The 27,982-nt window shown below is 57.9% G+C and overlaps 1 protein-coding gene across 1 annotated transcript in view; it reads right to left on the bottom strand.

The window, feature by feature from the left end:
* Window positions 1-26,857, bottom strand: part of LOC120394807 (class I histocompatibility antigen, F10 alpha chain-like) — a 54,960-nt gene extending 28,103 nt beyond the window's left edge. The window contains exons 1-2 of the mRNA XM_039518955.1: window positions 26,617-26,857; window positions 25,475-25,735 (exon numbers count right to left, since the gene is read on the bottom strand). Of these exons, the coding sequence (XP_039374889.1) occupies window positions 25,475-25,735; window positions 26,617-26,674 (319 nt within the window). The 5' untranslated portion in view covers window positions 26,675-26,857. The remainder of the gene's footprint in view (window positions 1-25,474; window positions 25,736-26,616) is intronic.
* Window positions 26,858-27,982: the final 1,125 nt, after the last annotated feature.

The following is a 27,982-nucleotide window of genomic DNA, read 5'->3' as shown; positions in this document are numbered from 1 at the left end:
CACTCAGAAGCTCCCGGACGGCTGCTCTGGCCTGCAATGGGCCGTTGGAGCGACGCCTGTGACTCATGCAGCCCAGCCCCATCAGTGCCCACATCCCTTCTCCCCTCATGGGGACCCCCCACCCATAATGCACTGGGGCGCTGAGCCCTGTACCCAGGATTTACTCACTGGTGGCCAGAGCGTAGCCGGGTTTCATGGGGCCTGAAACACAAGCAGAGAATGAGGGTCAATGCAGGGGAGCAGGGAAACCCCTCCCCCCGTGGAGACCCTGACGTTCCCCGCCCCCATCCCCCAGACACAGGGCTCCCCGTGACCTCGACTGCACCTCGCCCAGGCCAGCCCCACCCCAGTGCCCCCCACAGCAGGCACACGGCACCCAGCCAACGACAGAGCCCACTCTGCCCCCAGCAGGGCCGGGTTACAGTGATCAGCCCTGCCCCATGGCCCTGCCCCACCTCTCCTTGGGGGGCAGTGGGAGGAGCCATTCCCCCTCGGGCTGGCTGGGCTGCCCCATTCCCCAGACCTCCCCACATCCCGGCTCCGCGGGGACCGGCTCTCACCTGCTGATTTTCTCCTCCACAGGACGACGCCGGCCCCTACGGCTCCAGCCAGAACCAGCACGGCCAGGACGATGGTGGCCAGGACCCCGGGGGGCAGGGGGCCCTTCTTCCCAGGGGCTGTGGGGTGGAGAAGGGCCCAGGTCACCGAGGGGAGCAGCCGCTGGGGCATCCTCCTGGGGCAGCCACAGGCCTTTGCCTTGAACGTCTCCCCGAGGGCGTCTGCAGAGACCTGGCCCCAGGGGAGGGGAAAGGCTGAGCCGGGAGGGGGACGGGGATGGGGCCAGAGGGCGGGTGCTCTGCCGGGCACTGCCAGACATGCGGCAAATGTAGCAACCAGGCCCTTCCTTCATAATATCATCAGCCTGTGGAACTCACTGCCACAGGATATCACCATAGCCAGGAACTTAATGAGATAATCTGAAGCATTGGCCATTTTTGTGGGTCACACGAATATCCAGAGCTAGACGAGTTCACACTGACAGTGGGCAGGGATATTGACCTTCCTGTGGCCCAGCCTCACCCCATCTCTGTAACTCCCATGGGGCTGTGCCCTGCCATTCACCCCCCTTACCCCAGACGAGCGTGGGCTCCCCCAGGCTGCTGTGCTCCACCCGGCAGGCGTAGCGGTGCCCGTCCTGCTGCGGGGAGATCTCCAGGGACGACTGCGTGTAGTAGGTGCTGTCAGCGTTGGACAGGATGCCGCTGGAGTCCGTCTCCGCCAGGATGTCTTCTCCATCCCGCACCCAGGAGACGTGGATGGGACGCGGGTAAAAGCCCCTGGTGTGGCAGGAGAGGGTGACGGAGCTGTCGGGGGCGTCTCTGCGGGAAACTGAGACCACGGGGGGCACTGGGGAGAGACACAGTGTGTGAGCCACAGGCCAAGGGCTGGTACCAGTAACAGACTCACTCAAACTGCACACACTGGTGGTAGCTGAACTGAGTAGTTGCCAGAACAGGCCTGGGCCTGGGTCTCCTTCGCTGTGTGTGATGCCGCGCTGTAACACGGCTACGCCCAGGCAGGCTGTCACTGGGCCACCCAAACACGCCTGTGCAATTTAGGGGCTAAGGGCCAGATTTCCAAACGCCCCTCGGTGCCTCACCCCGGTGATCTCATGGGGAGCCAGGCACCTCCGTTCGGAAATCCCAGCTGGCCCCTGTCTGCATCGTTGGGCACTTAAATCCTTTTGTCACATGGCCCCGAGTCCCTGTCCATGTCTCTGCCCTCGGCTGTGGAGGTGCCAGCGCTGAGCAGAAGAACCTCACAAGAATTTTTTATTAGTATAATGACAGTGTGCATCCTCTGCCCCTGCCTCCTTCACACTCACAGGGGGCTGGGCCTTTTCCGGACCAAACTTGCCAAAATTAATCAACTCACAGCCCAAAGCTGGGACATTTCAGCCTGAAAAGGGAAGTCTGAGAGAGCTGCAAGCCAACGAGAAAGGCCCCGCAGAATCGAGACGCCCAGGCTGCTAGAACCGGCTAATAACCCGTCTGTGCTAATAATAACCCATAGCTCTCGTCTAGTGCTTGTCATTACTCCCATTTCACAGATGGGGAAACTGAGGTAGAGAACCCAGAGGTGGGGGGAGGGGAGAAGGGTGTGAATTTCTAAAGGTTACCCAGCAGGCCAGTGGCATAGCTGGGAATAGAACCCAGAACTACTAAATCCCAGGACATTGGGCTATCCACTAAGTAACATTGCCCCTTCTGGACAAGCCCCAGTCCCACTGCCCCGTTCTCACAACCCCGGGGTATCTCTCCGCTGTTCACTCACCCTGCTGCTCCAACACTGCCCTCCCCCACTGCACCAGCCTCCGCAGGACGTCCAAACATTCATCCTTCAGCCACCACTGGACGCTCTGAGTCCAGATGTTGTTCATTTCCCAGCGCTGCTTCTGGAGGAAGGCCGGCTGCACGGCTGCGACCCACGTCCCCATCTGGATATCAAAGCTCATGAAGTCCCTCCCGTCGTAGGCATACTGGTACCTCGAATCCACGGGGGTCCGGCCACGCACGGCACAGCTAGCATAAAGCTGCTCAGTGTGAATCCCTGTGGGGAAGAGAGAGAGCTCAGACTGAGATCCAGAATATGTGTCTGTAGGCAGATGGGGTCAGAGGGGGGCTCGGCTGGACGGTGACATCAGGGCACTGAGAGCTGGGAAATGTGCCTGTAATTGGGTGGGGTCAGAGGGGCACTAGGTCATCGGTGACACCGGGACTTTACCATGTCTGCGCATGTGGCGGCCTCTTACTGAGCTAGTGAACAATCCCAGAGGAAGCTGAGAAGCAGGAGGGGTCAGAGCAGACTCACAGGAAGGATGGAGGGGTTGGGGTCCTGCCGGACAATTGGTGAGCTCCTCCTGTCGTGTCTCCACAAGTGAGCATAGGAGTTGCTATATGTGGCGAGACTAAGGTGTGATGGAGTAGGGAGTGGAGAATATTAACCTCTAATGTTGCATGGTACGTTTACTGTCTGCATTCATACTAGATGGTGGTGGGATATAAGGGTGTGATTTCACTGAGGAATGATACTTGACAGCCAGCAGTAACCTGAGCCCAGGAGGGGGCGGGGGCCAGGTGACACCTATTGCCCAAAAAACTGGACAAAGGCTGGAGGAGGAGCAGGGGTGGGGGGAGGGGTGGTGAGTGGGGGAGACGGCTGGAGGGTAAGTCAGTTTGGAGCTGGCTGGGGAGATGGGGGGAGGCCCAGCACCGGGGTCTGGGCTCCCCACCCCCCAAGATGGACCCGGCTGAGGGGTCCTGTTGTCTGTACCTGAAAGCTCTGCTGGGGGCTGCGTCCTGTCGGCTAATAAACCTTCTGTGTCCCTGGCTGCCTGAGAGTCGCGGTGAATCGCAGGAATGCGGGGTGCAGGGCCCTGACCCCCCCACACTCTGTGACAGTGGCCAATACCAGGGATTCAGGGAGAGTGTACAGAACAGGGTAATTTTTGAGTGATCCACCCCTGTCTTCCCCTCTGGCAGGCAGAGGCTATGGACACCCAGAGCACGGGGTTGCATCCCTGACTATCTTGTCTAATAGCTATTGATGGACCTATTTTCAAGGAACTGACTTAGTTCTGTTTTGAACCCAGTTATACTTTTGGCTTCATAACATTCCTTGGCAAGGAGTTCCACAGGTTGACTGGGCATTGTGTGAAGAAGAACTTCCTTTTGTTTGTTTTAAACCTGCTGCCTATTCATTTCATTTGGTGACCCCTGGTTTTTTATTGTGGGAAAGGGTAAAGAACTCTTCTCTATTCACTTTCCGCACACCAGTCATGATTTTACAGGCCTCTATCATACCCCCCTTAGTCATCTCCTTTCTAAGCTCAACAACCCTCATCTTTCTAGTCTCTCCTCATATGGAAGGCATGATTATCTTTGCTACCCTTCTCTGAACCTTTCCCAGGTCTACTCTGCCCTTTTGGAGATGGGGCGACCAGACCTACACGCAGTATTCAAGATGTGGGTGCACCATGGATTTATATAGAGGCAATATGATATTTTCTGTCTTATTTTCTATGCCTTTCCTAATGGTTCCTGACATTCTGTTAGCCTTGGGAAAGGCCGTTTCTGCAAAATTGTGTGAGCAGGCAGCTCTCGCGTGTCCATTAATAACAACAATTCTCAGACACTCACCGTCCGTCTGGTTATGCAGCTGCATCCAACTCCTGATGTCAACTTTAGACACCTCCTCGTGCCTCCAGAACTGCTGGGTCTTTTTCTGGAGATACTCAGCGCCCACGGCCTGTGCTACCCACTTCTGGGTGGGTATGAACTCTCGCGTGTCACTGCTGTAGTTCGCGATCTGAACATCATCCAGCTGGGCGATCATGATGAGGTGATGGGTCCCCTGTTCGTTGATGACGGCTGTGACTAGCACGGCCAGGCTGTGGCGCCCTAAAGCAACAGGAGCGAGGTGGAGTTAACAAGCAGCTTCCTCCCTTGCTCAGGGGACACCAGGATCACCCAGTGGGGACCAGCAGAGACCTCCCAGCCCCAGCCCCGTCCCCCTGCCCTCAGCCCCATCCTGGGCGAGGGACGAGCTGGGATCTGTCAGTGACTCAGACCGCGCAGAGCCGAGAGGGAATCAGGTAGGACGAGCTGTCAGCCTGCACCTCTGAAAGCCGGCGGCTTGTTTGGGGGGGTGTCAGACATTGATGGGGGGGTTAACTGCCCCCTAAAGAACTGCCCCCCATGGTGAAATGCCCTGAGGATGGGAGGGGTGGATGGGCAAACTGCCTACAGGATAACTGGGGCATTTGTGGCCTGTGGGCCTGTCTGCAGTGTGTGTGTGCGGAGGGGGGAGCTTGTGCGTGTGGTGTCTATACATGTGTGAATGCGGGGGGCCCTTCGCTGTCAGTTTTTATTGAAAAATTCCTGGATTTCACAGAAGCCATTATATGGTGTTTACAGATTTTTACCTCAATTTTGGCTCACTCAGGTACAGGGAAATACTGATTGTGGTAACAGCATGACAGCAGGTCGATGTGTTTGTGTTAATAATAAATTAGTCTAAGTGTCAGTGCAAGGCTGCCTGTTAACGTAAGAGGATGGTGAAGATTTTACACACACGTGTACACCATTACTGTGAAGTTCATGAAATAAACCACAGCATTAAACTCCTTTGACTTTCACTACTCAGACTTTTCCCTCTTTGTTACTTTTTTCCTGCCCTCCCCTCCCCTCCCCCAGGTATAACCCCGACTTTGCTTCCACCTTAGCTGAGCCTGGTGCCCTCTTCCTAGGGTGACCAGACAGCAAGTGTGAAAAATCAGGATAGGGTGTGTGTGCGTGTGTGTAGGGGGGATAATAGGATCCCATATTAAAAGAAAATAACCCAAATATCAGGACTGTCTCTATAAAAGCAGGACATCTGGTCATGCTACCTCTTCCTGCCCCCCAGCTGGGTTACTGCAGAGCCCTGCCAGAGCCGGGGTACCAGGGGTAACCGGAGCTCACCCATTTCCCATCGAGGAACATGGAGTTTCGCTGTGGTTAGGTGACCCACTGCTGTTTTTCCCACGACACCACTGCCCGCGAGGGTTGCTGGGCCGGTCCCCCTCTGCTCCAGCTTACCCCTATGGGTCAGGGGGGGATCTTGGGCTGGGGGTTGGGGATTTCTGGCAGGCCCCCAGAGAAGGATGGGCGGTTGTGGGGGGCTCAGGCCCGTGGAGGAGAACGGAGCCGAGAGGCTGGAGGGTTAAGGACAGGGGCGGCTCCAGGCCCCAGCACGCCAAGCGCGTACCTGGGGCAGCAAGCCACGGGGGGCGCTCTGCCGGTCACTGCAAGGGCAGCAGGCAGGTTGCCTTTAGCAGCATGCCTGTGGAGGGTCTGCTGGTCCCGCAGCTTCGTCGGACCTCCCACAGGCTGCAGCTGAATCCGCGGGACTGGGGACCTCCTGCAGGCAAGCCGCCGAAGGCAGCCTGCCTGCCGTGCTTGGGGCGGCAAAATACCTAGAGCCGCCCCTGGTTAAGGAGCTGAGCCCTTGGCAACAGGCCCTGCAGAAAGTTCTCACTGGCAGGTCATCCCCCCCCACTCCGCCCCATGTTTCCAGCTGATTTTCCCTTGTCTGCCTCCCCCCAACCCCCCCAGGTGCTGCTAGTGCAGCTACTGCCTGACCCCCTTCGCCCCGGCTCTACTCACCGTCTGCTGCTGCTGCCCCCAGCACCCCCCAGCACAGCCCCAGGGCGACACCCAGGGACATGGCTCTTGTGCTGGGTCAGGGGTCTCCCCCAGTCTGGAGATGAACAAACCCCCCAGCTCCAGTCCCTGGGAATCTGCAGCACCCCCACGCGACCCCATCACTTTCCCTTTCCCTTTCCCTTTCCCAAGTGTTGCCAATCACAAGCCCAGCCGGCCAATCAGAATGTGGGGCGGGATCTTGCTGGCAGTATCCCAGCAGAACTGGTCTCAGCAGTTTCCATTCACACGGGCAGGGCCGGGCGAAGAGCCATTAACTGCGAGTCAGAGTAGATGTCAGGAGGGACGGACTCCAGCGCCTGGGGGGGAGGGGCACAAGAGGATCTAGGGGCCGCGGGGTGCAAAAAACCTGGTATCCTGTGGGTCCCCCAGGACTTGGTGCGTGATAGTGGAAGTGGGATAAAAACAAAGCGGGAATTGTGGGGTGGGATGGCTGGGGTTAAATAACTAGTCGCCGCCACCGCCATCAACACCCCAACCAGCCGCCGCTCCCCGCCTGCCCAGCCCTGAAGGCAGCGCCGCCGCCAGCAGCAGCACCGATAGACGGGTTAATGCCGATTACCAGTAATGGGGGGAGGGCGCGACACAGTCCATGCATGGAAAGCGGGGGCACGACTGGAGCAGTTTGCACACCACTGCCCGAGGCAGCCGATGGCAGAGCCAGGGATGAGCCCACATCTCCCCGAGGACGTTCCCTAGATCCCACGGCAGCAGAGCCCTGTGATCACCAGTCTGCCCTGTACGACACCAGGCCAGAGAACTGCCCCTACGTAATCCCTGGAGCAGATCTTACAGACAAGCAGCCAGTCCTGGTTCACAAACTGCCAGGGATGGAGAATCCCCCACGGCCCTGGGCAGATGTTCCAGCGGTTAATTCCCCTCACTGTAAAACTCTGCTGCTAGCGCCTGCCCATGGGCTGTGCCCACTCCCAACAGCCCGGTGAATCTCGGCAGAGAAGTGCAGCTGTTATTGCTGGCGGGAGAATTCTCCAGCCCCTCTGAACCCCCAGCCCCAGGCTGGGCTGGGCAGGGCTGCCCGGGCGGGAGAGGGGGGGGGGAGCAAGTGGGCCCCCACAAGAATACAGTATTCTATAGTATTGCAACTTTTTTTTATGGAAGGGGCCCCCGAAATTGCTTTGCCCCGGGCCCCCTGAATCCTCTGGACGGCCCTGGGGCTGGGCCCCACACAGCAGGGGGGCTCGTACCCAGGCCACACTTCTCAAAAGGGCCCCTGGCTTTGGGTGACACCTCGACCCTCCCGGGGCGCGTGAACCAGAGCCAGCCCTAAGGCCCCTGGGGCTCTGCATGGCCGCCCTTCTGCCTCACTGCCCGCTGCAGACACCAGGGGACACGGTGCAGCTGGGCCCTGGGTCCCCGGGCCTCAGCCCCTCCCCAGCCCCTCCCGTACTCACCCCCAGCAGCCGCTGCCCCCAGGAGGCACCAACAGACCCCCAGGGCGCCAGCCAGGCCCATGGTTCCTGCCCTGGGGAGGGGTCTCACCCCGTGGCCTTGGGGAAGGAGCGGGCGAGCCAGCCGGCAGCCCCTGCAAACAGCCTGTGCACTTTGCTCACTGCACGCCCAGGGAGTGCCAGGACCGAGGCCTGACCGGAGCAGGTAGCAGCCGTGTGCCAGGGGCGGCTCCCTGCAGGGCGTGACGTGTGCTGTGTGCACAGCTAATCCTGGCACCTGACCGGCCAGCGTGCCCGTGTGCCCTGCACAGGGCTCAGTCACCAACCAGCAGCCACCTGCCTCCCTGTGGCAGGACAATGCTGGGAGCAGACAGCATCCATGGGCGCTGACCCGGTGCTCTGCCAAAGGCCATAGACCCCCCGGTGCAGGGAGAGTCCCCGCGCCAGACACGCTGTGGGAGAAAGTCCTGATTTCCTCATGCTGCAGCCCCAGCCAGACAGCCTCAGTCGGTCCCACCAGGTCACGGGGAATCCTCCAATCAGGGGCAGCGGCTGTGGCAGCTGGAAGAGCGGAGGTCACTGATTGGCTGGAGACCTGATCACCATCTGTGATGAGGTGAGTGGGTGCTGTAACGCCGGGCAGAGGAGGCCCCTTGTGCCCAGGCTGGGGGTGGCTTTGTTAGCAACACTGGACAGACCCCCCATGGGCCCATCCAGACCAGACCAATGGGCGCATCTAGCCTGGTACCTTGGCACCTGGCCTTGCAGAAGAACACCAGGCTTTCCTGTCTAGAGAACTCTGCCACCATAAAACGTGGTGCCCGGAGTTCTGAAACAATTCTACTTTGTTACTACAGTCTATTGTAGGATTTTTAAAAATGATATAATGAGTTATCCTGTGGAACTCCCTGCCACATGATATAAAAGGCAAGAGCTAAGAAGGATACCGAACAAGTCAGAACATTTCTATCTAATGCTGCAGCATCTGAGCACCTCACAATCCTTTTATCTTCATGCCCCCTTGGCAACAGGGAAAGGCTATTATCCTGATGGGGAAACTGAGGCCTAGAGAGACCAGTCACCCAGGCAGTGTGTGGCAGCGCCAGGTCTCCCAGGCTAGCACCCTAACCACTGGAAGGCCACAGGCACACTCAGAACAATTAGCTGTACTCAGGGATTCAAAGATAATAGATATAAATCCCCTAGCTCAGGGCACAGGCCAGGGACTAACTGAGGGGATGGAGGTGTGAGGGGCATAGACTGATTCAGGGGGGCTGCTCGGCCTTTGGCTTGACCGGCTGGTATCCACCACCCCGGGCCCCCAACGCTCTGGATCCACGTTGCTGAGGGAAATAAATGATCATCGCACAGGTCAACTTTCCCTCGACAGGCGGCAGCTGCCAGGTCTGGTGCCCGTCACTGGGGGACGCTGGGACAGTTCTAGGGACCAGCCCTCGGGGGGGCTGAGTCTCCTCCGGAGCCCTGACGTCTGGGGAACAAACAGCCGAGACACCCACGTTCCAGGGTCTGTGTTTTATTAGCTCAATAACCCAGCAAAAGCATCAGACAAAATATGTGCAAATGGAAGAACATGAAATCGTCCAGTTACTCACTGTGCTCAGGAAAAGCAACAAAGAATCCTGTGGCACCTTATAGACTAACAGACGTTTTGCAGCATGAGCTTTCGTGGGTGAATCCCCACTTCTTCGGATGCAAGAGGAAGTTTCACTAAACCACCTGTGATAGAGTAGGAAGCACAGACTGTCTGTGCGGGGGAGGGGAAAGCCAGAGGTTTAGGTGAAGATGCAGGAATTCAACCTGTGAGCTGGGCTTGGCCTGGGGGAGGGGAGGTGACACCTCTGGCCAGGGCAGACAAAGGAAGGAGGCGGAGGAGAGAGGAGGGGCCGGAGAGGACTGGGAGACGAAAGTGGGCTGGAGAAGAGAGGGGAGCAGGGAGACCGAGCTCTGATCCCCGGGGGGGGGGCTGTGAGGCCCCCCAAGATGGACCTAACTGGGGGGATCTGGTTATCTGTGCCTGCAAGACCTGTGTTGGACTGTGTTCCTGTCGTCTAAATAAACCTTCTGCTTTACTGGCTGGCTGAGAGTCCTGGTGAATCGTAGGGAGCACGGGGGTGAAGGCCCTGGGTCCCCCACACTCCGTGACAACTGGTGGCAGCGGTGGGATCGGCGGCACCCCGTGGACGGCGCTTCCTGCAGTAAGTGACTGGGGAGCAGGAAAACGAAGGGGCGATTCACCCCTGGGCGAGTGTGGCCAGAGAGCAGGACTTTGCAGTAACAGGGTCCCCCGGGGGATCACAGCGAGCGATCCCCGGGGCGGAGGAGTCTGCAGCTCGACCCTGGCAGAGAGGGGGTGACCTCAAAGACTGGCACACTAGGGGTCCCCCTGGAACCCGTGGGGAGCGGCGAGCACCCCGGCCTGCGAGTGGCCAGCAGGAAGATGTATTCCCAGAAGCACAAGTGGGAGCTGGTGGAGCTGTGCAAGCAGGGGGGGCTGCGCCATGGGAAGCTCACCAAGACCCAGCTGATTGCCCGGCTGGAGGAGAGAGATCGCAGGAATGAACCGGTCCCTGTCTCTGAGGGAAGCAGCCGGGCAGATGCAGCGCAGGCACCAGTGTCTGTACCCGCTGGGAGTGGCCAGTCGGCGGATGAGAGCTCCTCGAGACCCCCCACCCCTAGGCCTAGGGGGAGGGGGAGGAGGAGCCCAACTACGGAGGGCACCGTGACCCCCCCGGCCAGCCGGGGATCATCCCGGCGACGCTCGGCCTCCGTGGAGCACAGGCGGCTGGACTTGGAGAGGGAGGTCAAACTGAGGGAGATGGAGATGGTGGACCGGCAGAAGCAGCGTGAATTCGAGGCGAGAGAGAAGGAGAAGCAACGTGAATTTGAGGACAGGGAGAAGCAGCGTGCACATGAGCTGGCCATGGCCCAGCTGAACCACAGTAAGACCCCGGCTGCGGTGAGTGAGGGGGGGCCCAAGCCTACAAAGAGCTTCGATATGAACTTCCTGGCCCCGCGTAAGGAGGGGGAGGACATAGACACCTTCCTGACGGCCTTTGAGAACGCCTGTGAGCTGCACCAGGTTGACCCTGCAGACAGGATCCGGCGCCTCACCCCCTTACTGGACTCCACCACCGTGGAGGTGTACAGCCGAATGAAGGGGGAGGAGGCGCGGGACTACAACCTGTTCAAAGAGGCCCTGCTCCGCGAGTTTGGGCTGACCCCGGAGATGTACCGGAAGAGGTTCCGGAGTCAACGTAAGACCCGGGAGGTCACATACCTGCAACTGGTCAACCGGGCGCAGGGATACGCCCGCAAGTGGACGGCTGGGGCCCAAACCAGAGAGGACCTGCTTGACCTAGTCGTACTGGACCACCTGTATGTGCAGTGCCCGTCTGACCTGAGGCTGTGGCTGATGGACCAGAAGCCGGAGAATCTGCAGCATGCAGGCCGGCTGGCCGACGAGTTTGTGGACAGTCGGGCAGGGGATGGCAGGGAGGCGTCTCGAAGGAGCAGGTCTGCCTCGACGCAGAGAGAGAGTCACCATGGGACCTCCCAGAAGGAGCTGAGGGAGGGCCCCCACCAAAGGGAAGCATCTGGCGTCAGGTCCAGCCGTCCCCCTCGAGGGGACCCACGAGACATGGGCTGCTATCAATGTGGCCAACCGGGCCACGTACGGGGCCAGTGCCCCAAGCTCCGGGACAAACTGAGCAGACCAACCCCACACCGGGTCAACTTGGTAGAGACCCAGCCGGATGAGGGGCAGCGGTCGCACGAAAGGGGGTGGGCCGCACTCCCTGCAAAGGAGGGAGGGGGGCCCCGGGTCGACCCCTCCGAGGGGCTGGATGCTCCCAGCCCTGAGTTTGGGGTTTACAGGGTGGGCACGGGACTACCCCTCCGGAGCGAGTGCCTTGTTCCCCTGGAGGTAGACGGGAAGGAGGTCACTGGGTACTGGGATACGGGCGCAGAGGTGACGCTGGCCCGGCCGCAGGTGGTGGGCTCAGATCGGATGGTGCCCAACACCTACCTGAACCTGAAGGGTGTGATCGGGACCCCATTCAAGGTGCCTGTCGCGAGAGTGCACCTAAAGTGGGGGGACAAGGAGGGCCCCAAGGACGTGGGGGTGCACCCACATTTGCCCACGGAGGTGTTAATGGGGGGGGACCTCGAGGACTGGCCAAGGAACACCCAGGGTACCCTGTCCGTGAACCGTAGTCAGGGTCGACGCAGGGCTCTGCACCCTGACCCCGGGGAAAGTACTTTGGCCGAGACACCGGACCCTGACCCGGTAGGGAGGGAACGCCCAGGGACACGGCTCAGAGAGGCTGTGGCCCCGGACCCAGCCGGTGAGAGAGGACAGATCCCCGCCCCTGCCCCAGCGGCTGAGTACCAGGCCGCGGTGCGGGGAGACCACTCGTGGGGGAGGATAAGGGACCTGGCCAGCCTCGGGGGGGGACAGACCATGGGACGAGGTGGCCGGAAAAGGTTCCTGTGGGAGAAGGGGCTCCTGTACCGAGAATGGGCTCCCCCAGGGAAGATGGAGTCAGGGGGGATCAGGAGGCAGCTGGTGGTACCCCAGGAGTATCGCCGCCAGCTGCTGTGCCAGGCCCATGACATTCCCCCCTCAGGGCACCAGGGAGCCTGGCGTACCCAGCAGCGGCTGCTGCAGAACTATTACTGGCCTGGGGTCTTTGCCCATGTCCGGCAGCACTGCCGCTCCTGTGCCCCCTGCCAGAGGGGGAGGAAGGCCCGGGACAGGGGGGAGATGGCTGTAAGGCCCCCGCCCCGCCCTGGGGAGCCTGTCCGGAGGGGGGCCAGGGTCAGAGGGGGGGCTCTGAACCGAGAGAGACCGAATCCCAGCCCCCCAGACTGGAACGTGGGGAGAAGGCCCCAGCCCAGGGTGCACCCCAGGGGTATTGGGGTGGGGAAAGGGCGCGGGCGGCATAAGGTTGTAGGTGGGTCCGAACTTCCCCGGGTCACTGGCTGGAGTGACCCCGCTCAGTTCAGTCTCGGAGGGGGGAGAGGTGTGATGGAGTAGGAAGCACAGACTGTCTGTGTGGGGGAGGGGAGAGCCAGAGGTTTAGGTGAAGATGCAGGAATTCAACCTGTGAGCTGGGCTTGGCCTGGGGGAGGGGAGGTGACACCTCTGGCCAGGGGAGACAAAGGAAGGAGGCGGAGGAGAGAGGAGGGGCCGGAGAGGACTGGGAGACGAAAGTGGGCTGGAGAAGAGAGGGGAGCAGGGAGACCGAGCTCTGATCCCCGGGGGGGGGCTGTGAGGCCCCCCAAGATGGACCTAACCGGGGGGATCTGGTTATCTGTGCCTGCAAGACCTGTGTTGGACTGTGTTCCTGTCGTCTAAATAAACCTTCTGCTTTACTGGCTGGCTGAGAGTCCTGGTGAATCGTAGGGAGCACGGGGGTGAAGGCCCTGGGTCCCCCACACTCCGTGACACCACCCCACGAGCATTAACAGCCCCCGCTAAGGGCTACGTAACACTCTGGGAGGCGGCGGATCTGGGTCGCTAGCAGCACCGCAGGCACAGCACATCCCCCAGGCCAAGCTGGACATTTCGGTTCCAGCCCAAGAGCTGACAGAGGGAGGGTCCGATCGCTCCCTGGGGACGTGAACATTGGCAGCAGAGCTGTCGGTGCCATTAAGGCGCCTGCCCGAATTATGGCTGATTCGGTAACAGCCGATCTCTTCCCCACCTCACAGAGTCACAAACTTTAACAACCCGTGAACCCCTTTCACTAAAATGTCTAGTCTCGTGAACCCCCTCCTAAAAATCAATATTTCCATGGATTTTCCCCCTTACTCAGCATAAATTATAAAAGCAGTGATCTTGGACATGTAAAATTTGTTTTTATGACATGCTTATTACGCACTATTTATTATTATTTATCATTTCAGTATTTTTATTACATTATGAAAATGGCAACACTCTTCCAAGATCTCACTTCTGTAGCTTGTATCACTTTTAATTAAGCCTGTTATAAGACAAGGCTCCTATCAGAGGTGCCAGTAGAAAAAGAGGTGTGGGGCAAAGCCCCCACGCACCCCTGGGCCTGGGGGGCACTGCCAGAGGCTGTTTGGCTGCTTGGCCTGGGGGCTGGTGTGAAGGTCGATGGCTTTGCAGGCCAGCTAGCGGTGACTCGCTTGTAGGTGTCAGATCTCTGACGCCCCACGTTGCTGGATATTACCCCTCGGTGGCCAGCGGGAGGTGAATGAGGCACAGGTGTGGCGACATGGCACCAGCAGCCAGTGCAGGCCAGGCCGGCCTGAGAAGTGACGGCCAAACCTCAGGCTCCCGTGGCCAATCAGAACGGGGTAGCCCATAATTGCCTGCTGTGGGGCTCCCCCGCCCCTGTCTTTGCCTGCTCATTGGTCTCTGTGCCGGTTCCTGCTGCTGGACCAGGGGACCGGCCCGTCCCTGATGCAGGCAGCGCGGCCCCCGCAGAGACGAGACACTGGAGCGAGTCGGCCCTTTGGGCAGAACTTGAGGCAATGTCCCGGCTGCAGAAGCAGAGAAGCAAACGCTGCAGTAGGAGAGTCTGAGGCCCAACACCGCCAGGAGGAAACTGCTGTAACGACCAGGGCAGGAATCTCCCCCGGGGCAGGGGGGAGTCAGAGGACAGAGATCGCCCAGCCAGTGGGGTCAGCAGCTGGGCAGGGTCACTGCCCCTAGCTCGGGGGGTCCCACGCTCCGGGGGTCTGTTCCTGATGACGAGCTGGAGGCAGAATCTTCCCTGCTCTTTGCTGCAGAGGGAGAGGAAAATCGTTCAGAGGCGGCGTTAGCTGTGGGGATCCCAGCTAGGGAAGCAGGAGGGGAATTCAGCTCTGGGCTTCCCCCACACTGCACCCCCCATGCACCCCACACTAACACCTCTCTATGGAGCGACCTGCCCCAGGCTGGGAATGGACACGGGTTCGAATCCCAAACGCAGCGCGTGACCCCGGTCATACCTGCCCCTGACAGACACCACCGGGCTCTGGCTTTTCCCTCACACTCAGAAGCTCCCGGACGGCTGCTCTGGCCTGCAACGGGCCGTTGGAGCGACGCCTGTGACTCACGCAGCCCAGCCCCATCAGTGCCCGCATCCCTTCTCCCCTCATGGGGACCCCCCACACCCATAATGCACTGGGGCGCTGGGCCCTGCACCTGGATTTACTCACTGGCTGCCGGAGCGTAGCCGGGATTCCTGGGGCCTGAAACACAAGCAGAGAATGAGGGTCAGTGCAGGGGAGCAGGGTAACCCCTTGTGACAGTTGCACTCCATATGTTTATGGAAATATGCTAATGAGTATGAATATAATGTAACTGGAATATGCTTCATGCAAAACGTGTCTTGTGAGGGATCATTACAAAGCTTTTAATCTACTGCGTGTGTTCATCCTGTTTGTACGAATGTGCCACTCTTGGATCTGAAACTAGGAATCTGAACTATAACTCTGAGGCCGATTGCAACTATGCAACGTGTGGGCCAGTAATGGTGGCTTGGAATCTTGATGACTCCCATTAACCAGGACGATTGTCTCCAGATGGGTGTGTTTTACCTGTACGTCTCCCTGTATCCGTGTGTGCTGGCAAGTGGGTAATGAAATCTTGCAGTGACATGTGATCATGTCACCTGAACTGGAATCCATCTTTAACCTGGTGCTTTTCCATGGAGAAGGAGGGGTGGGAACCCAGAGAGGGTGTCACGGCGTCCCCGGGCGCTGCTCTGGAACTGCTCCCCACCAAGCCAGGCAGGACTCTGGGGAGCCTCCTCCCCCTCGGAGCAGCCTGTCTGCAGGGCAAGAAGCTCCCACGGCTTCACCTCCTGGGTCTCTCCTGGGAGCATTCAGCATCCTCTGCCCCACCGTGCGCTTCCCCCAGCGAGTCCCCCCGGCGGGGTCCTGGGGGGGCCACAGGGTCCTGCCCCCCCACTGAGCAGTCAGACGTGACTCCCAGCCAGCCAGTAACACAGAGGTTTATTCGATGCCAGGAACAGGGTCTAAAACAGAGCTTGTAGGTACCGCGAACCGGACCCCTCGGCCGGGTCCATTCTGGGGGCAGTGAGCCAGACCCCCACGTCTGCACTTCACTCCTCGTCCCCAGCCAGCTCCAGACTGAAACCCCCTCCAGCCCCTCCTCTGCTCAGCCCAGGCCAGGAGGTCACCTGATCTCTTTGTCTCCAGCACCTTCAGTTGCACCTTTGCAGGGGAGGGGCCCAGGCCATCAGTTGCCAGGAGACAGAGGATCAGGCACTTAGGTGCACTGGCCCCTTCCTCTGCTAGATCCTTAAGAACTGCAGAGGGGACACTGAGGCACCAACACCGTATTCAGAGAAAACATTAAGAACTTTCCTAGTTCGTCACAGAGGGACAAAAGGGTTCCTGCCTGGTGCCAAAGATATATAAAGGGATAGAAGAGAGCAAAGGGGAGAGAGAAGCCGTCATGAGGAATCCCCAAGCTACCACCTGAGCTGGAACTAGAGCTGTACCAGGGGAAAGAATTGTGCCCAGGCCTGGAGGGTGTCCAGTCTGAGGAAAAAAACGTACTGAAGCATCTCTGAGGGTGAGATTATCTGTGTTCAGTTTGATTAGACATAGATTTGTGCATTTTATTTTATTTTATTTTACTTGGTGACTTACTTTGTTCTGTCTGTTATTACTAGGAGCCACTTAAATCCGAATTTTTATTCTTACTAAAATCACTTTTGTTTATTATTGAACCCAGAGTAAGTGATTAATACCTGGGGAAAACCGCTGTGCCTCTCTCTATCAGTGTTATAGAGGGCGGACAATGTATGAGTTTACTCTGTGTAAACTTTATACAGAGTAAAAGGGATTGATTTGGGTTTAGACCCCACTGGGAGTTGGGCATCTGAGTGTTAAAGACAGGAACACGTCTGTGAGCTGCTTTCAGGTTAACCTGCAGCTTTGGGGCAAGTAATTCAGACCCTGGGTCCATGTTGGAGCAGACGGGCGTGCCTGGCTCAGCAAGACAGGGTGCCGTATCTTGGAGCTGGCAGGGAAGGCAGGGGCAGAAGTAGTCTTGGCACATCTGGTGGCAGCTCCCAAGGGGGTTTCTGTGATCCAACCCGTCATACCCCTCCCCCCCGTGACCCCGACCCTCTGTCCCCTCTGACACAGGGCTCCCCGTGACCCCAACTACACCTCACCCAGGCCAGCCCCACCCCAGTGCCCCCCACAGCAGGCACACGGCACCCAGCCAATGACAGAGCCCACTCTGCCCCCAGCAGGGCCGGGTTACAGTCATCAGCCCTGCCCCATAGCCCTGCCCCACCTCTCCTTGGGGAGCAGTGGGAGGAGCCATTCCCCCGTGGGCTGGCTGGGCTGCCTCACTCCCCAGACCTCCCCACATCCCGGCTCCGCGGGGACCGGCTCTCACCTGCTGATTTTCTCCTCCACAGGACGATGCCGGCCCCTACGGCTCCAGCCAGAACCAGCACGGCCAGGAGGATGGCGGCCAGGACCCCGGGGGGCAGGGGGCCCTTCTTCCCAGGGGCTGTGGGGTGGAGAAGGGCCCAGGTCACCGAGGGGAGCAGCCGCTGGGGCATCCTTCTGGGGCAGCCACAGGCCTTTGCCTTGAACGTCTCCCCGAGGGCGTCTGCAGAGACCTGGCCCCAGGGGAGGGGAAAGGCTGAGCCGGGAGGGGGACGGGGATGGAGCCAGAGGGTGGGTGCTCTGCCGGGCACTGCCAGACACACACACCACACAGCAACCAGGCCCTTCCCTCGTAACGACGTCAGCCTGTGGAACTCACTGCCACTGGATGCCACCACAACCAGAAACTTAATGAGATTCTCTGAGGGATCGGCCATTTCTGTGGGTCACATGAATACCCAGAGCTAGACAAGTTCACACTGACGATGGGCAGGGATATTGACCTTCCTGTGGCAGGGCCGCACCCCATCTCTGTAACTTCCTGGGGCCATGCCCCCAACCCCTGGGTCCTGCTATTCACCCCCACCCTTACCCCAGACGAGCACGGGCTCCGGCAGGCTGCTGTGCTCCACTTGACAGGCGTAGCGGTTCCCGTCCTGCTGCGGGGAGATCTCCAGGGATGACTGCGTGTAGTATGAGTGAATGTCGTTGGGCAGAATCCCACTGGAGTACTTCTCCGCCAGGATGTCTTCTCCATCCCGCACCCAGGAGACGTGGATGGGACATGGGTAAAAGCCCCGGGCGCGGCAGGAGAGGGTGACAGAGCCATCTGGGTCGTCTCTGCGGGAAACTGAGACTGTGAGGGGTGCTGGGGGGGAGCCACAGTGTGTGAGCCACATGCCAGGGGCTGGCACCAGTAACAGACAAGAGATAAAGGCCCCACAGTGGGTGGAGCACTCACATGTGTGTGAGACCTGGTCTGCACCCGTTTACACTGATTTGTAAATGGAGCTAGTTAATCTGGTGTAAATCCCCTTGTGATGCTGTACGGAATTGAGAGACACTTTATATTATTAATAACAACAGTATTGTAAAATTGCAATAAATCATGCCAGATATGCTATGCCATGTAAGGTGTCATTGACAATGGTATGATTTGCGAAGGATGATCATCTTGTTTAGATGTTTGTATCACCTTTGTACTGTGAGTTATAGATTTGCATGGTTTCAAAACTTGGTATATCAAAACTTGTGCTGTGTTTCTGGGTGACGCCCCCAGACAGATTGGCATCAGCACTAAGCCTGCTAGATGGCCCACCAAGGGACATCAGCTGTACAATGAACCCATTGAAAAAATCCAGGGACCGCACCGTATGAATCAGCGAGACATGTAGGGGCTGCCTATGGACACAACTCCAGGGCCTTTCCCTGCCTGTGCTGGGCGCTTGTGTCTGGGACACAGGAAGGTCAAGCCACATGGTACAGGATATAAAAAGGCAGCTGCATCATCTCCATTTTGTCTTCAGTCCTGCTTCTCACCTCTGGAGTCATCACTTCTCTACACACTGAAGCCCTGAACAAAGCACGGAATGACCCATCCCAGCGGTGGATGTTCCACAGGGACTTTCAAGCCAGCAAACTCACCAACACTGCTAGGAACCTGATAGATGGACTCTGACTCCTATGTGTGTATCTGATTGCTTTGCTGTTCAGCAACTTTCTTCTTGTTCTTTTCTTTTCTAATTAACCTTTGGTTTTTGACACTAAAGCACTGGCTGGCAGTGCGGGATTTTGGGTAAGATCCAACCTAATACTGACCTGGTAATGTGGCTGGCCCTTTGGGGTCAGAAGAACATTTTGTATAGTGAGCAGAGTCTTTAAATAACTTCTCGCTTTACTGGACGTAGGTGCTGATTGGGAGCCTGTAACGAAGCTGCCTCTGGTGGGACGCTACTGAGAGCATCAGTTCAGGACAAATTGCTCAGAGCAGGGCAGTTACAGCCCAAAGCTGGAGTTCCTTTACGCCCAGCCCAACAGAGACGACTTCGGTCTCACCCCACTGGCTGACCACAAGTCACACAAGCAATTCCCTTAGACACTCCAGTCTCCCAGCATCACCAGCAGTCCCACTCGTCCTGGGGATGAATGGTTATGAAAACCAACACCCCAATAAAAGGAAAAGGTTCTCTCGATCCCAAAGGACCAAGCCCCAGACCCAGGTCAATATACACATCAGATCTTACCCACAAATCACGCTATTGCCAATCCTTTAGAATCTAAAATCTAAAGGTTTATTCATAAAAGGAAAAAGGTAGAGCTGAGAGCTAGAATTGGTTAAATGGAATCAATTCCATCCAGTGATGGCAAAGTTCCTGGTTCAGGCTTGTAGCAGTGATGGAGTAAACTGCAGGTTCAAATCAAGTCTCTGGAACATCCCCCGCTGGGATGGGTCATTCAGTCCTTTGTTCAGAGCTTCAGTTTGTAGCAAGGTTCCTCCAGAGGTAAGAAGCAGGATTGAAGACAAAATGGAGATGATGATGGTGCCTCTTCTAGTCCTTTTGCCATGTGGCTTGTGCTTCCTTTGTTCCAACCACAAGCCACCCAGCACATGGCCTGGAAAAACCTGAGTTTTGTCCATAGGCAGGTCCCTGCCTGCCTTGCTTCTCTCAATGGGTCAGTTGTAGCTGATGATCCTTAATGGGCCATCAAGCAGCCAGGCAGAGCTGACACCAACTTGTCTGGGGTGTCACCCAGAAGCAGAGCCCACGTGTGAAATACAGAGAGTACAGAGCCAATACTTATAACTTGAAATACAAAACTGATATATTCACACAGACAGCATCATCATAACCAGCCAATCGTAACCGTGGTTGCACCAATGATCTATACGGTCACCGTTCATGTCAATAACATCACTGAGCCAGAGAACTGGAATGCAATAAAGGGGGCCTTGTGGTTTCTTTTTTCAGCTTATTGATAACCAGTGTGGGGAGCACACAGAGGTGGCAGGTTTGCAGAAATTTTGGTGATGCCCAGAACCTGCCCCCACGCAAACTCTGCCCTAGGAGGGAATTTGGGTGCGGGGAGGAGGTCTGGGGTGCAGGCTCTGGGAGGGATTTTGGGGATGGGAGCGGGTGTGGAGGGACGGGGTGCAGAGGTGAGGGCTGTGGGGTGGGGCTGGGGATGAGGAGTTTGGGAGGGGTCTCAGGGCTAGGGCAGAGGGTTGGGGTGAGGGCTGTGGGGTGCGGCTGGGGGTTTCATGATGCAGGAAGGGGCTCAGGCAGAAGGTTGGGGTGCGGGGGGATGAGGGCTCTGGCTGGGGCCAGAGCTGAGGGGTTTGGGTGTTGGAGAGGCTCAGGGTTAGGGCAGAGGGTTGGGGTGCAGGGGGTGAGGGCTCTGGCTGTGGGTGTGGGCTCTGGGGTGGGGCAGGGCTGGGGATGAGGTTGGGGTGCAGGCAGGCTGCCCCGAGGCTGGGGCCAAAGAGGAGGACTCCCCCCAGCCCTCTCCCCACAGGCAGTGGTGAGCTCTAGGGGAGGAACCCCCCCTCTTCCCCCCTCTCTCCCCCAGCAGCACACTCACCTCGCACCACTGTCACTGCACGTGCTCCTAGGGCCCCTCTCAGGTCCAGGAAGCCCCCTCCCCTCCCCTCTGGTGGGTGCCGGGGGAGGCATCACATGTGCACCTCCTCCCCTGCTGCTGCCCCTCACTGGGGGTGGGGGTGGGGCTGCCCCTTGCCCAGCGTGACTGCGGGCAGGGGGCCCTGTGCTGCTGGAGGGTCTCGCCGGAAAAGGGAAGGGTCCGAGGCAGAAGGGCAGGGTAAGGGCAGTCTGCCCTGCCATTCGTGGGTGGGGGGCACTAGGACCCCGCAGTGGCAGCTGATGCCAGGAGCCAGCAGAGCGGAAGCAGGTGCAGCTTCAGGGGAGAGGCAGGGACATGCTCTGGGGACACTCGGGAGGCACGGGGAAGCGGCAGGTAGGTGGAGCCGGGCCCTTGGGCCCTGAATGTTGCTGGAGCCCGGGCACCACGGGCCCATACAACTCGCTGCCCCTGGAAGCACAGTTTGTAACTGGCTAGTGAATCTAACTTCAGTGTTAATGGCCAGTTTCGGGAGAATCTGCTCGTCTTTTTTCAGCCTGCCCTGAGCTGGGCATTTTCAGTGGGGGCTGCCCCAGGCATCCGGCTCTCAGCCCTCTGCAGACTCACTCAAACTGCTCACATCGGTGGTAGCTGAACTGGGTAGTTACCAGAACAGGCCTGGGCCCGGGTCTCCTTCGCTGCGCGCGATCCCGCACTGTAACACGGCTACGCCCAGGCAGGCTGTCACTGGGCCACCCAAACACACGTGTGCAATTTAGGGGCTAAGGGACAGATTTCCAAATGCCCCTCGGTGCCTCACGCCAGTGATTTCATGGGGAGCCAGGTGCCTCCGTTCAGAAATCCCAGCTGGCCCCTGTCTGCATCCTCAGGCACTTAAATCCCTTTGTCACATGGTCCCAGTCCCAGTCCATGTCTCTGCCCTCGGCTGTGGAGGTGCCAGCGCTGGGCACAAGAACCTCAAAACAAGTTTTTCTTTGTACAGAGACATGTATCCCCCTCCCCTCCCCGCCTCCTTGACACTCACAATTGGCTGGGCCTTTTCTGGCTCAAACATGCCAAACAAATCAACTCACAGCCCAGAGCTGGGACGTTTCAGCCCGAAAAGGGAAGTCTGAGGCAGCTGGAAGCCAATGGGAAAGGCCCCGCAGAACGGAGACGCCCAGGCAGCCAGAACCGGCTAATAACCCGTCTGCTCTAATAACAGCCCGTAGCTCTTGTCTAGCGCTTGTCATCGGCCAATCTCAAAGTGCTTGACAAAGGAGACCCGTGTCGTTAACCCCATTGTACATGCGGGACACTGAGGCACAGAGATGAGGCGTGACTGGCCCAAGGCAGGAGTGCCAGAACCTCGGTAGATGTGGGGGGGCTACAAAGCCCTGCCCCCTCCATGGCCTTGCCCCAGCCCCTCCCGTCCCCTTCCCCAAAGGCCAGGCCTCCTGACCAGGCCGGAAGTTGGAGCTGGGCAGGGAGCCCGGGGTGCTGTGGGGAGCCGCGGTACCTCCGCCTGCCCTGGACGGGGGCTGGGGTACCCGAGAGCTCCCTGGGCGGCTCCCACCACATCCTGGTTTCAGCTTCCAGCCTGGCGAGGAGGCAGGGCCTTGGCGGGAAGAGGAGGAGCAGGGGTGGGGAACGGGGCCTCGTGGTGAGGGGGGCTAAGGCCGACCTCGGCTCCCCCAGCGTGAACAGGCTGGTGCTGCCAGCAGGGGCTGTGCTTTGTACCTGCCTGAGGCTTGCAGTTTGCCGGAGGGCAACGCAGCCTCCTGCCCCACAAACTATGCCCATGTTAAAAAGCAGGTGGGAATGGCCCCAGCCCAAGGTCACCCAGCAGGCCAGTGGCAGAGCTGGGATTAGAAGCCAGTTGTCCTGTGTCCCAGCCCGGTGCACTATCCACTAGGTCACACTGCCCCTCCTGATCATGTCCAAGTCACATTGGTGTTGCTGACCCCCGTACCCCACTCCCCATAATAAGCCCCCGCGGCTCACTCACCCTGCTGCTCCAGCACCGCCCGCCCCTGCAGCACCAGGCTCCGCAGGGTCCCCAGGCACTCGGACTGCAGGTACTGCTGGACAAACTTGGTCCAAGCCTTGCCCGCCGTCTCCCAGTGCTGCTTCGGGGCGAAGGCCGGCTGCACGGCCGCCACCCACGTCCCCGTCTGGTTGTCAAAGCTGATGAAGTCCCTCCCGTTGTAGGCGAACTGGAACCTCGGGTCCACGGGGGCCTGGTCGCTCAGGGCACAGCCCACGTGAACCTGATCAGTGTGAATCCCTGTGTGGGGGAGAGAGAGAGCTCAGACCCTGCACTGAGAGCTGGGAAATGGGTCTGTAGGCGGGTGGGGTCAGAGGACACTCGGCCGGACGGTGACACCGGCACTTTACCGCCTCTGACCGTGCAGCTGGCCTCATGCTGAGCTAGCGAACAATCCCAGAGGACGCTGAGGGGCAGGAGGGGTCAGAGCAGACCCATGGGAAGGATTGAGGGGTTGGGATCCTGCTGTACAGTTACTGGGCTCCTGGAGTCTCTCCAGTGGTGAACATGAGAGGTGCCATATGGGGCGAGACCAAGGTCTGACAGTGACCAACACCAGGGGGGAGGGGGGGGGTGCACAGAACAGGGCAATTCTGGAGTGATCCACCCCGTCTTCCCCGCCCGGCTCCTGGCAGGTGGAGATTTTGAGTTGGCCCAGGCACGGGATTGCATCCCTGACCATTTTGGCTAACAGCCATTAATGGAACTATCCTCCAGGAGCTTATGCAGTTCTTTGTTGAACCCAGTTATACTTTTGGTCTTCACAACATCCCCTGGCAGTGAGTTCCGCAGGGTGACCGTGTGTGGTGTGAAAAAGTACTTCCCCATGTTTGTATTAGACCTGCTGCCTATTGATTCCATCAGGCAGCCCCTGGTTTATTATTGTGGGAAGGAGTAAAGACCACGTCTCTATTCACTTTCTCCACCCCAGTCGCCATTGTATAGACTCTGTCATATCCCCCTGAGCCGTCTCTTTTCTGAGCTCAACACCCCCCATCTTTTTGGTCTCTCTCATACGGAAGCGGTTCCATACCCGTGATCATCTTTTTTACCCTTTTCTCTGAGCCTTTTCCAGTTCCACTCTGCCCTTTTGGAGAAGGGGTGTGTGACGTTGCACCCCATAATGCTTTATAGAAATATGCTTATGAATGTAAATATGATAAATGGAATCTGTTTTATGCTACATAGGCCATGTCACATATCTATGCAAAGGTTATGTTCTACTGAATGTATTCATCCTATCTGTATGCCTGTATCATTTTTATATCTGAAGTTATGAGTGTTGTCTCTATGCTTATATTTCAAATGTTTGCTGTAGGACGCATCTAAGGCAAATCTGGTCAACATAGTGTGAGGGGGTTACTGAAGTAATTTGGAGCACTTGGGTAACCATGGACCTTGATAGATGCCAATTCACATCTGAGCTTTCCTGGGAACATTCAAACTAGCATGTAGACAATGGTGTCGGCCTGTAAAGAACTGAGTCATGCATGGACATGTGACTTGCCCATGTGACTCCAAAACTCCATCTTGTAGCTGTGGTTCTACACGGGGAGAGGTGTTTCCAGCCACAAGAGAGAGGCTATATAAGGCCCTGGGAGACCCCTCCATTTGGTCTTCAGCTGGCTCAAGAGAGCCTCTCCACCCCCCAGGGTTCCTGAAAGAAACTGGAACAAAAGGACGGTAACCACGGAGGTGTGAGTGATTGCTGGACCCAGACTAGAAGAAGGCTAGTCTGTAAAAGGAAGCTCACTGGAACACCTCTCAGGGTGAGAGTTACCTGCATTTAGTTTCCTACCGTATTAGGGTTAGACTTGCGTGTTTTATTTTATTTTATTTGGTAATTTACTTTGTTCTGTCTGTTAGTACTTGGAACCACTTAAATCCAACTTTCTGTATTTAATAAAATCACTTTTTACTTATTAATTAACCCAGAGTCTGTATTTATACGGGGGAGGGGGGGAAACAACTCTATCAGTGTTACAGAGGGTGAACAATTTGCGAGTTTTAAGCTTTATACAGGGTAAAACGGATTTATTTGGGGTTTGGACCCCACTGGGAGCTCGGCAGCCGAGTGTTGGAGACAGGAGCACTTCTTAAGCTGTTTACCGTTAAGGCTGCAGCTTGTGGGGGACGTTCCGACCTGGGTCTGGGTTTGTAGCAGACGGGTGGGTCTGGCTCAAACCAGGCAGGGCACTGAACCCCCAGGCTGGCAGGGAAAACGGGCTCAGAGGCCGTCTCAGCACATCAGGTGGCAGTTCCCAAGGGGGTTTCTGTGATCCAGCCCGTCACAGGGTGACCAGACCTGCACACAGTATTCAAGGTGTGGGCGCACCAGGGATTTATATAGCGGCAATATGATAAATTCTCTTATTTTCTATCCCTTTCCTAATGGTTCCTGATGTTATGTTAGCCTGGGGACAGGCTATTTCCACACAATTATAATTTTTTGAGAGAAAATTTCAATTTGGCCAGAAAACATTGATTTTCAGTTGGGGAAATTGATCCTGAGGGTGCTCGGCGCCCTGCCTGGGATTCTCCTGAGATGGAATTTCTGAAAAGTTTCCTTCCAGGAAACCTCCCATTTCTGACTTCCCTTCTGATCGGGAATGACACCACTTCCGGGAATAACACATTTTCCGTGGGAAGAAAACTCCATTTTCCAGCCAGCTCTGGTTTGGGCAGCACGTAGGCCCCGATCCCCAGTGGGAGTGATTCTGAGCAGGCAGCTCTCGCGTGTCCATGAACAACAACAATTCTCAGACACTCACCGCCCGTCTGGTTGTACAGCTGCATCCACCTCCTGGTCTCAACTTTCGAGCCCTCCTCGTGCCTCCAGAACTGCTGGGTCTTTTCCTGGAAATACTCAGCGCCCAGGGTCCGTGCCACCCACTCCTGAGTGGGTCTGACCTCTCGCGTGTCACTTCTGTAGTTCGCGATCTTAACGTCATCCAGCCGGGCGATCATGATGAAGTGATGGGTCCCATCTTCGTTGATGATGGCTGTGACTAGCACGGACAGGCTGTGGTGCCCTAAAGCAACAGGAGCGAGGTTGAGTTAACAAGCAGCTTCCTCCCTTGCTCAGGGGACACCAGGGCTGCCCAGTGGGGACCAGCAGAGGCCTCCCACCCCCAGCCCCGTCCCCCTGCCCTCAGCCCCATCCTGGGCGAGGGACAAGCTGGTATGTCTGTAGTGCACAGGAATCAGGTAGGACGAGCTGTCAGCCTGCGCCTCTGAAAGCCGGTGGCCTGTTTGGGGGGGTCAGGCATTGGTGGTGGGGGTTAACTGCCCCCTAAAGGGCTCTCTCCCAGGGGAAAATGCCCTGAGGACGGGAGAGGCGGATGGGCAAACTGCTTACAGCAGAACCTGGGGCATTTGTGGCGTGTGTGCCTGTCTGTGGGGTGTGCACGTGTGTGGTCTGTACGTGTAGAGGGGAGGGTCGTGGGTGTGCATCACCTTCATTGTCAGTTTTTACTGAAAAATTCCCGGTTTCAATAGAAGCCGTTATTTGGTGTTCACTGATTTTCACCCCAGTTTTGGCTCACTCAGCTGATTGTGGTAAGAAAATCCAACCTGTGACAGCCAGTCGATGTGTTTGTGTGAATAATAAGTGAGGCTAAGTGTGAGTGCAAGGCTGCCTGTTAACGTGAGGGGGATGGAGAGGAAGTTACACACACACGCGCACACACACACACCCCGTTACTGTGCAGTCCAGGAAATACACCACAGCATTAAACTCCTTTGAGGTTCCCTTTCTGTTGCTGTTGGACCTGCTTTTCACCCATGTTTTAAATGTTTAGAATAAACACACCTGTGCCCAGCTGGAGTGGGGCTGTTACAGGGAGCTGCCCCGTCTGACACCCATAGCCGGGGCTCACCCTGCCCGCCCCCCCCAGCCTGACCAGGTACTCACCGCCAGCTGCAGCTGGTGCCAGGAGCCCGCAGAGAGCCAGCAGCAGCCCCCAGGCCATGGCTCTTGTGTTGCACGGGGAGGGTGACCGGACAGTCCGGGGTGGGTTGGGTAATAGACACCTGTATAAGATAAAGCCCCGAATATCCGGACGGGGAACTCAGCCCAGGTGGGCTGGTAGAGCCTGGCACAGACCCTGGCAGCACAGAGCAGAGGGACCCACCACCGCCCCACACCGACACTATCGCTATCACTTTCCAAAGTGTCACAGCTGCCTGTGGCCATCGAATCAGGACACAGGCAGAGGCTGTTCATCATCGGTATCCAGGCAGAAGTAGCTGTGTGAGGTTAAGGTGCAGAGCCCGTGATTGCAGAGTCCTGCCCCGTGCCCAGGGGGGTGCAAAGACTCTGGGGCAGGGCACCGGGTGTGGGTACCATGGGGCAGGGGCACAAAGGGGGCAAAGGGGTCAGGAGTGAATCCCAGCCGGAAAGGAGAAGGTGGTTTTGGACTCTCCGAGGGGCAAGGCTGGAGCAGCCCCCATAGGAACGAGGGGGGCCCACAAACAATCCTTCCATTGCCAGAGTGAGCTGGCGACGACTGCGGGACTGTCTGGCAGGTGATGGGTCTAGGCTCTGGGGCTCGTGTCCTAGTTACAGCTCATGTTCCTAACGCTCATGCTTCAGGGCCTCAGCCAGCCACTGGCAGGGGTCAGGAAGGGATTCCCCGCCCCCCCCCCCAACAAAATAATTTGTTGTGGGGTTTGTGTGTGTTTTAGCTCCCCTCTCTGCAGTGTCAGGGCTGGGTGGGGAGGGTACTCCCAGCATTATCTCAGCCCCGGGCATGGCTAGCTGGTCCTTGCACCCATGCTCAGGGTGTAGCTGATCGCTGTGGGTGGGGTCAAGGGGGAATTCCCTCCTCCCCCCCAGTCAGACTGGCAGTGACTTGGGGGGTCTCACCTTCCCCTGCAGCCTGGGGGCGGGTCACTGGCCAGGATTATCTGCAGGGGGGTGCGTGTAGACGAGCAGACTCACTCCTGCGGCGCCTCCTGCTGGTCTCTCAAGAATTAGCTCAATTCAGCTCCAGAGCGCCCTCTGCAGGCCAGTGATCAGCCTGTCCTCTGGCCCCCCGTGTCCCTCCCTGGACTCCAGTGCCCCTTTGGTGAGGGACTGCCAGGGGCAGCACCCCAGTTAATCTGGGTCTCCCCTCCCTGGGGAACCCCCACCCACTATCCCCACCTTGCCTCAGGATAAGGCTACTGCCGGTCATTGTCTGGCCAGCCACTCAGCACTGGCCAGGGGGGCTTGGACCTGCTCCCTTGGCCTGCCCCTGGGCTGCCCCCTGCAACCCCCAGGACCTCTTGGCCTTACA

The sequence above is a fragment of the Mauremys reevesii genome, unplaced genomic scaffold (assembly GCF_016161935.1).
Source record: "Mauremys reevesii isolate NIE-2019 unplaced genomic scaffold, ASM1616193v1 Contig8, whole genome shotgun sequence".
NCBI classification, from domain to species: domain Eukaryota; kingdom Metazoa; phylum Chordata; order Testudines; family Geoemydidae; genus Mauremys; species Mauremys reevesii.
Note: the sequence above shows the minus strand (reverse complement) of the source record. Positions and strands in the feature narration are given on the sequence as shown.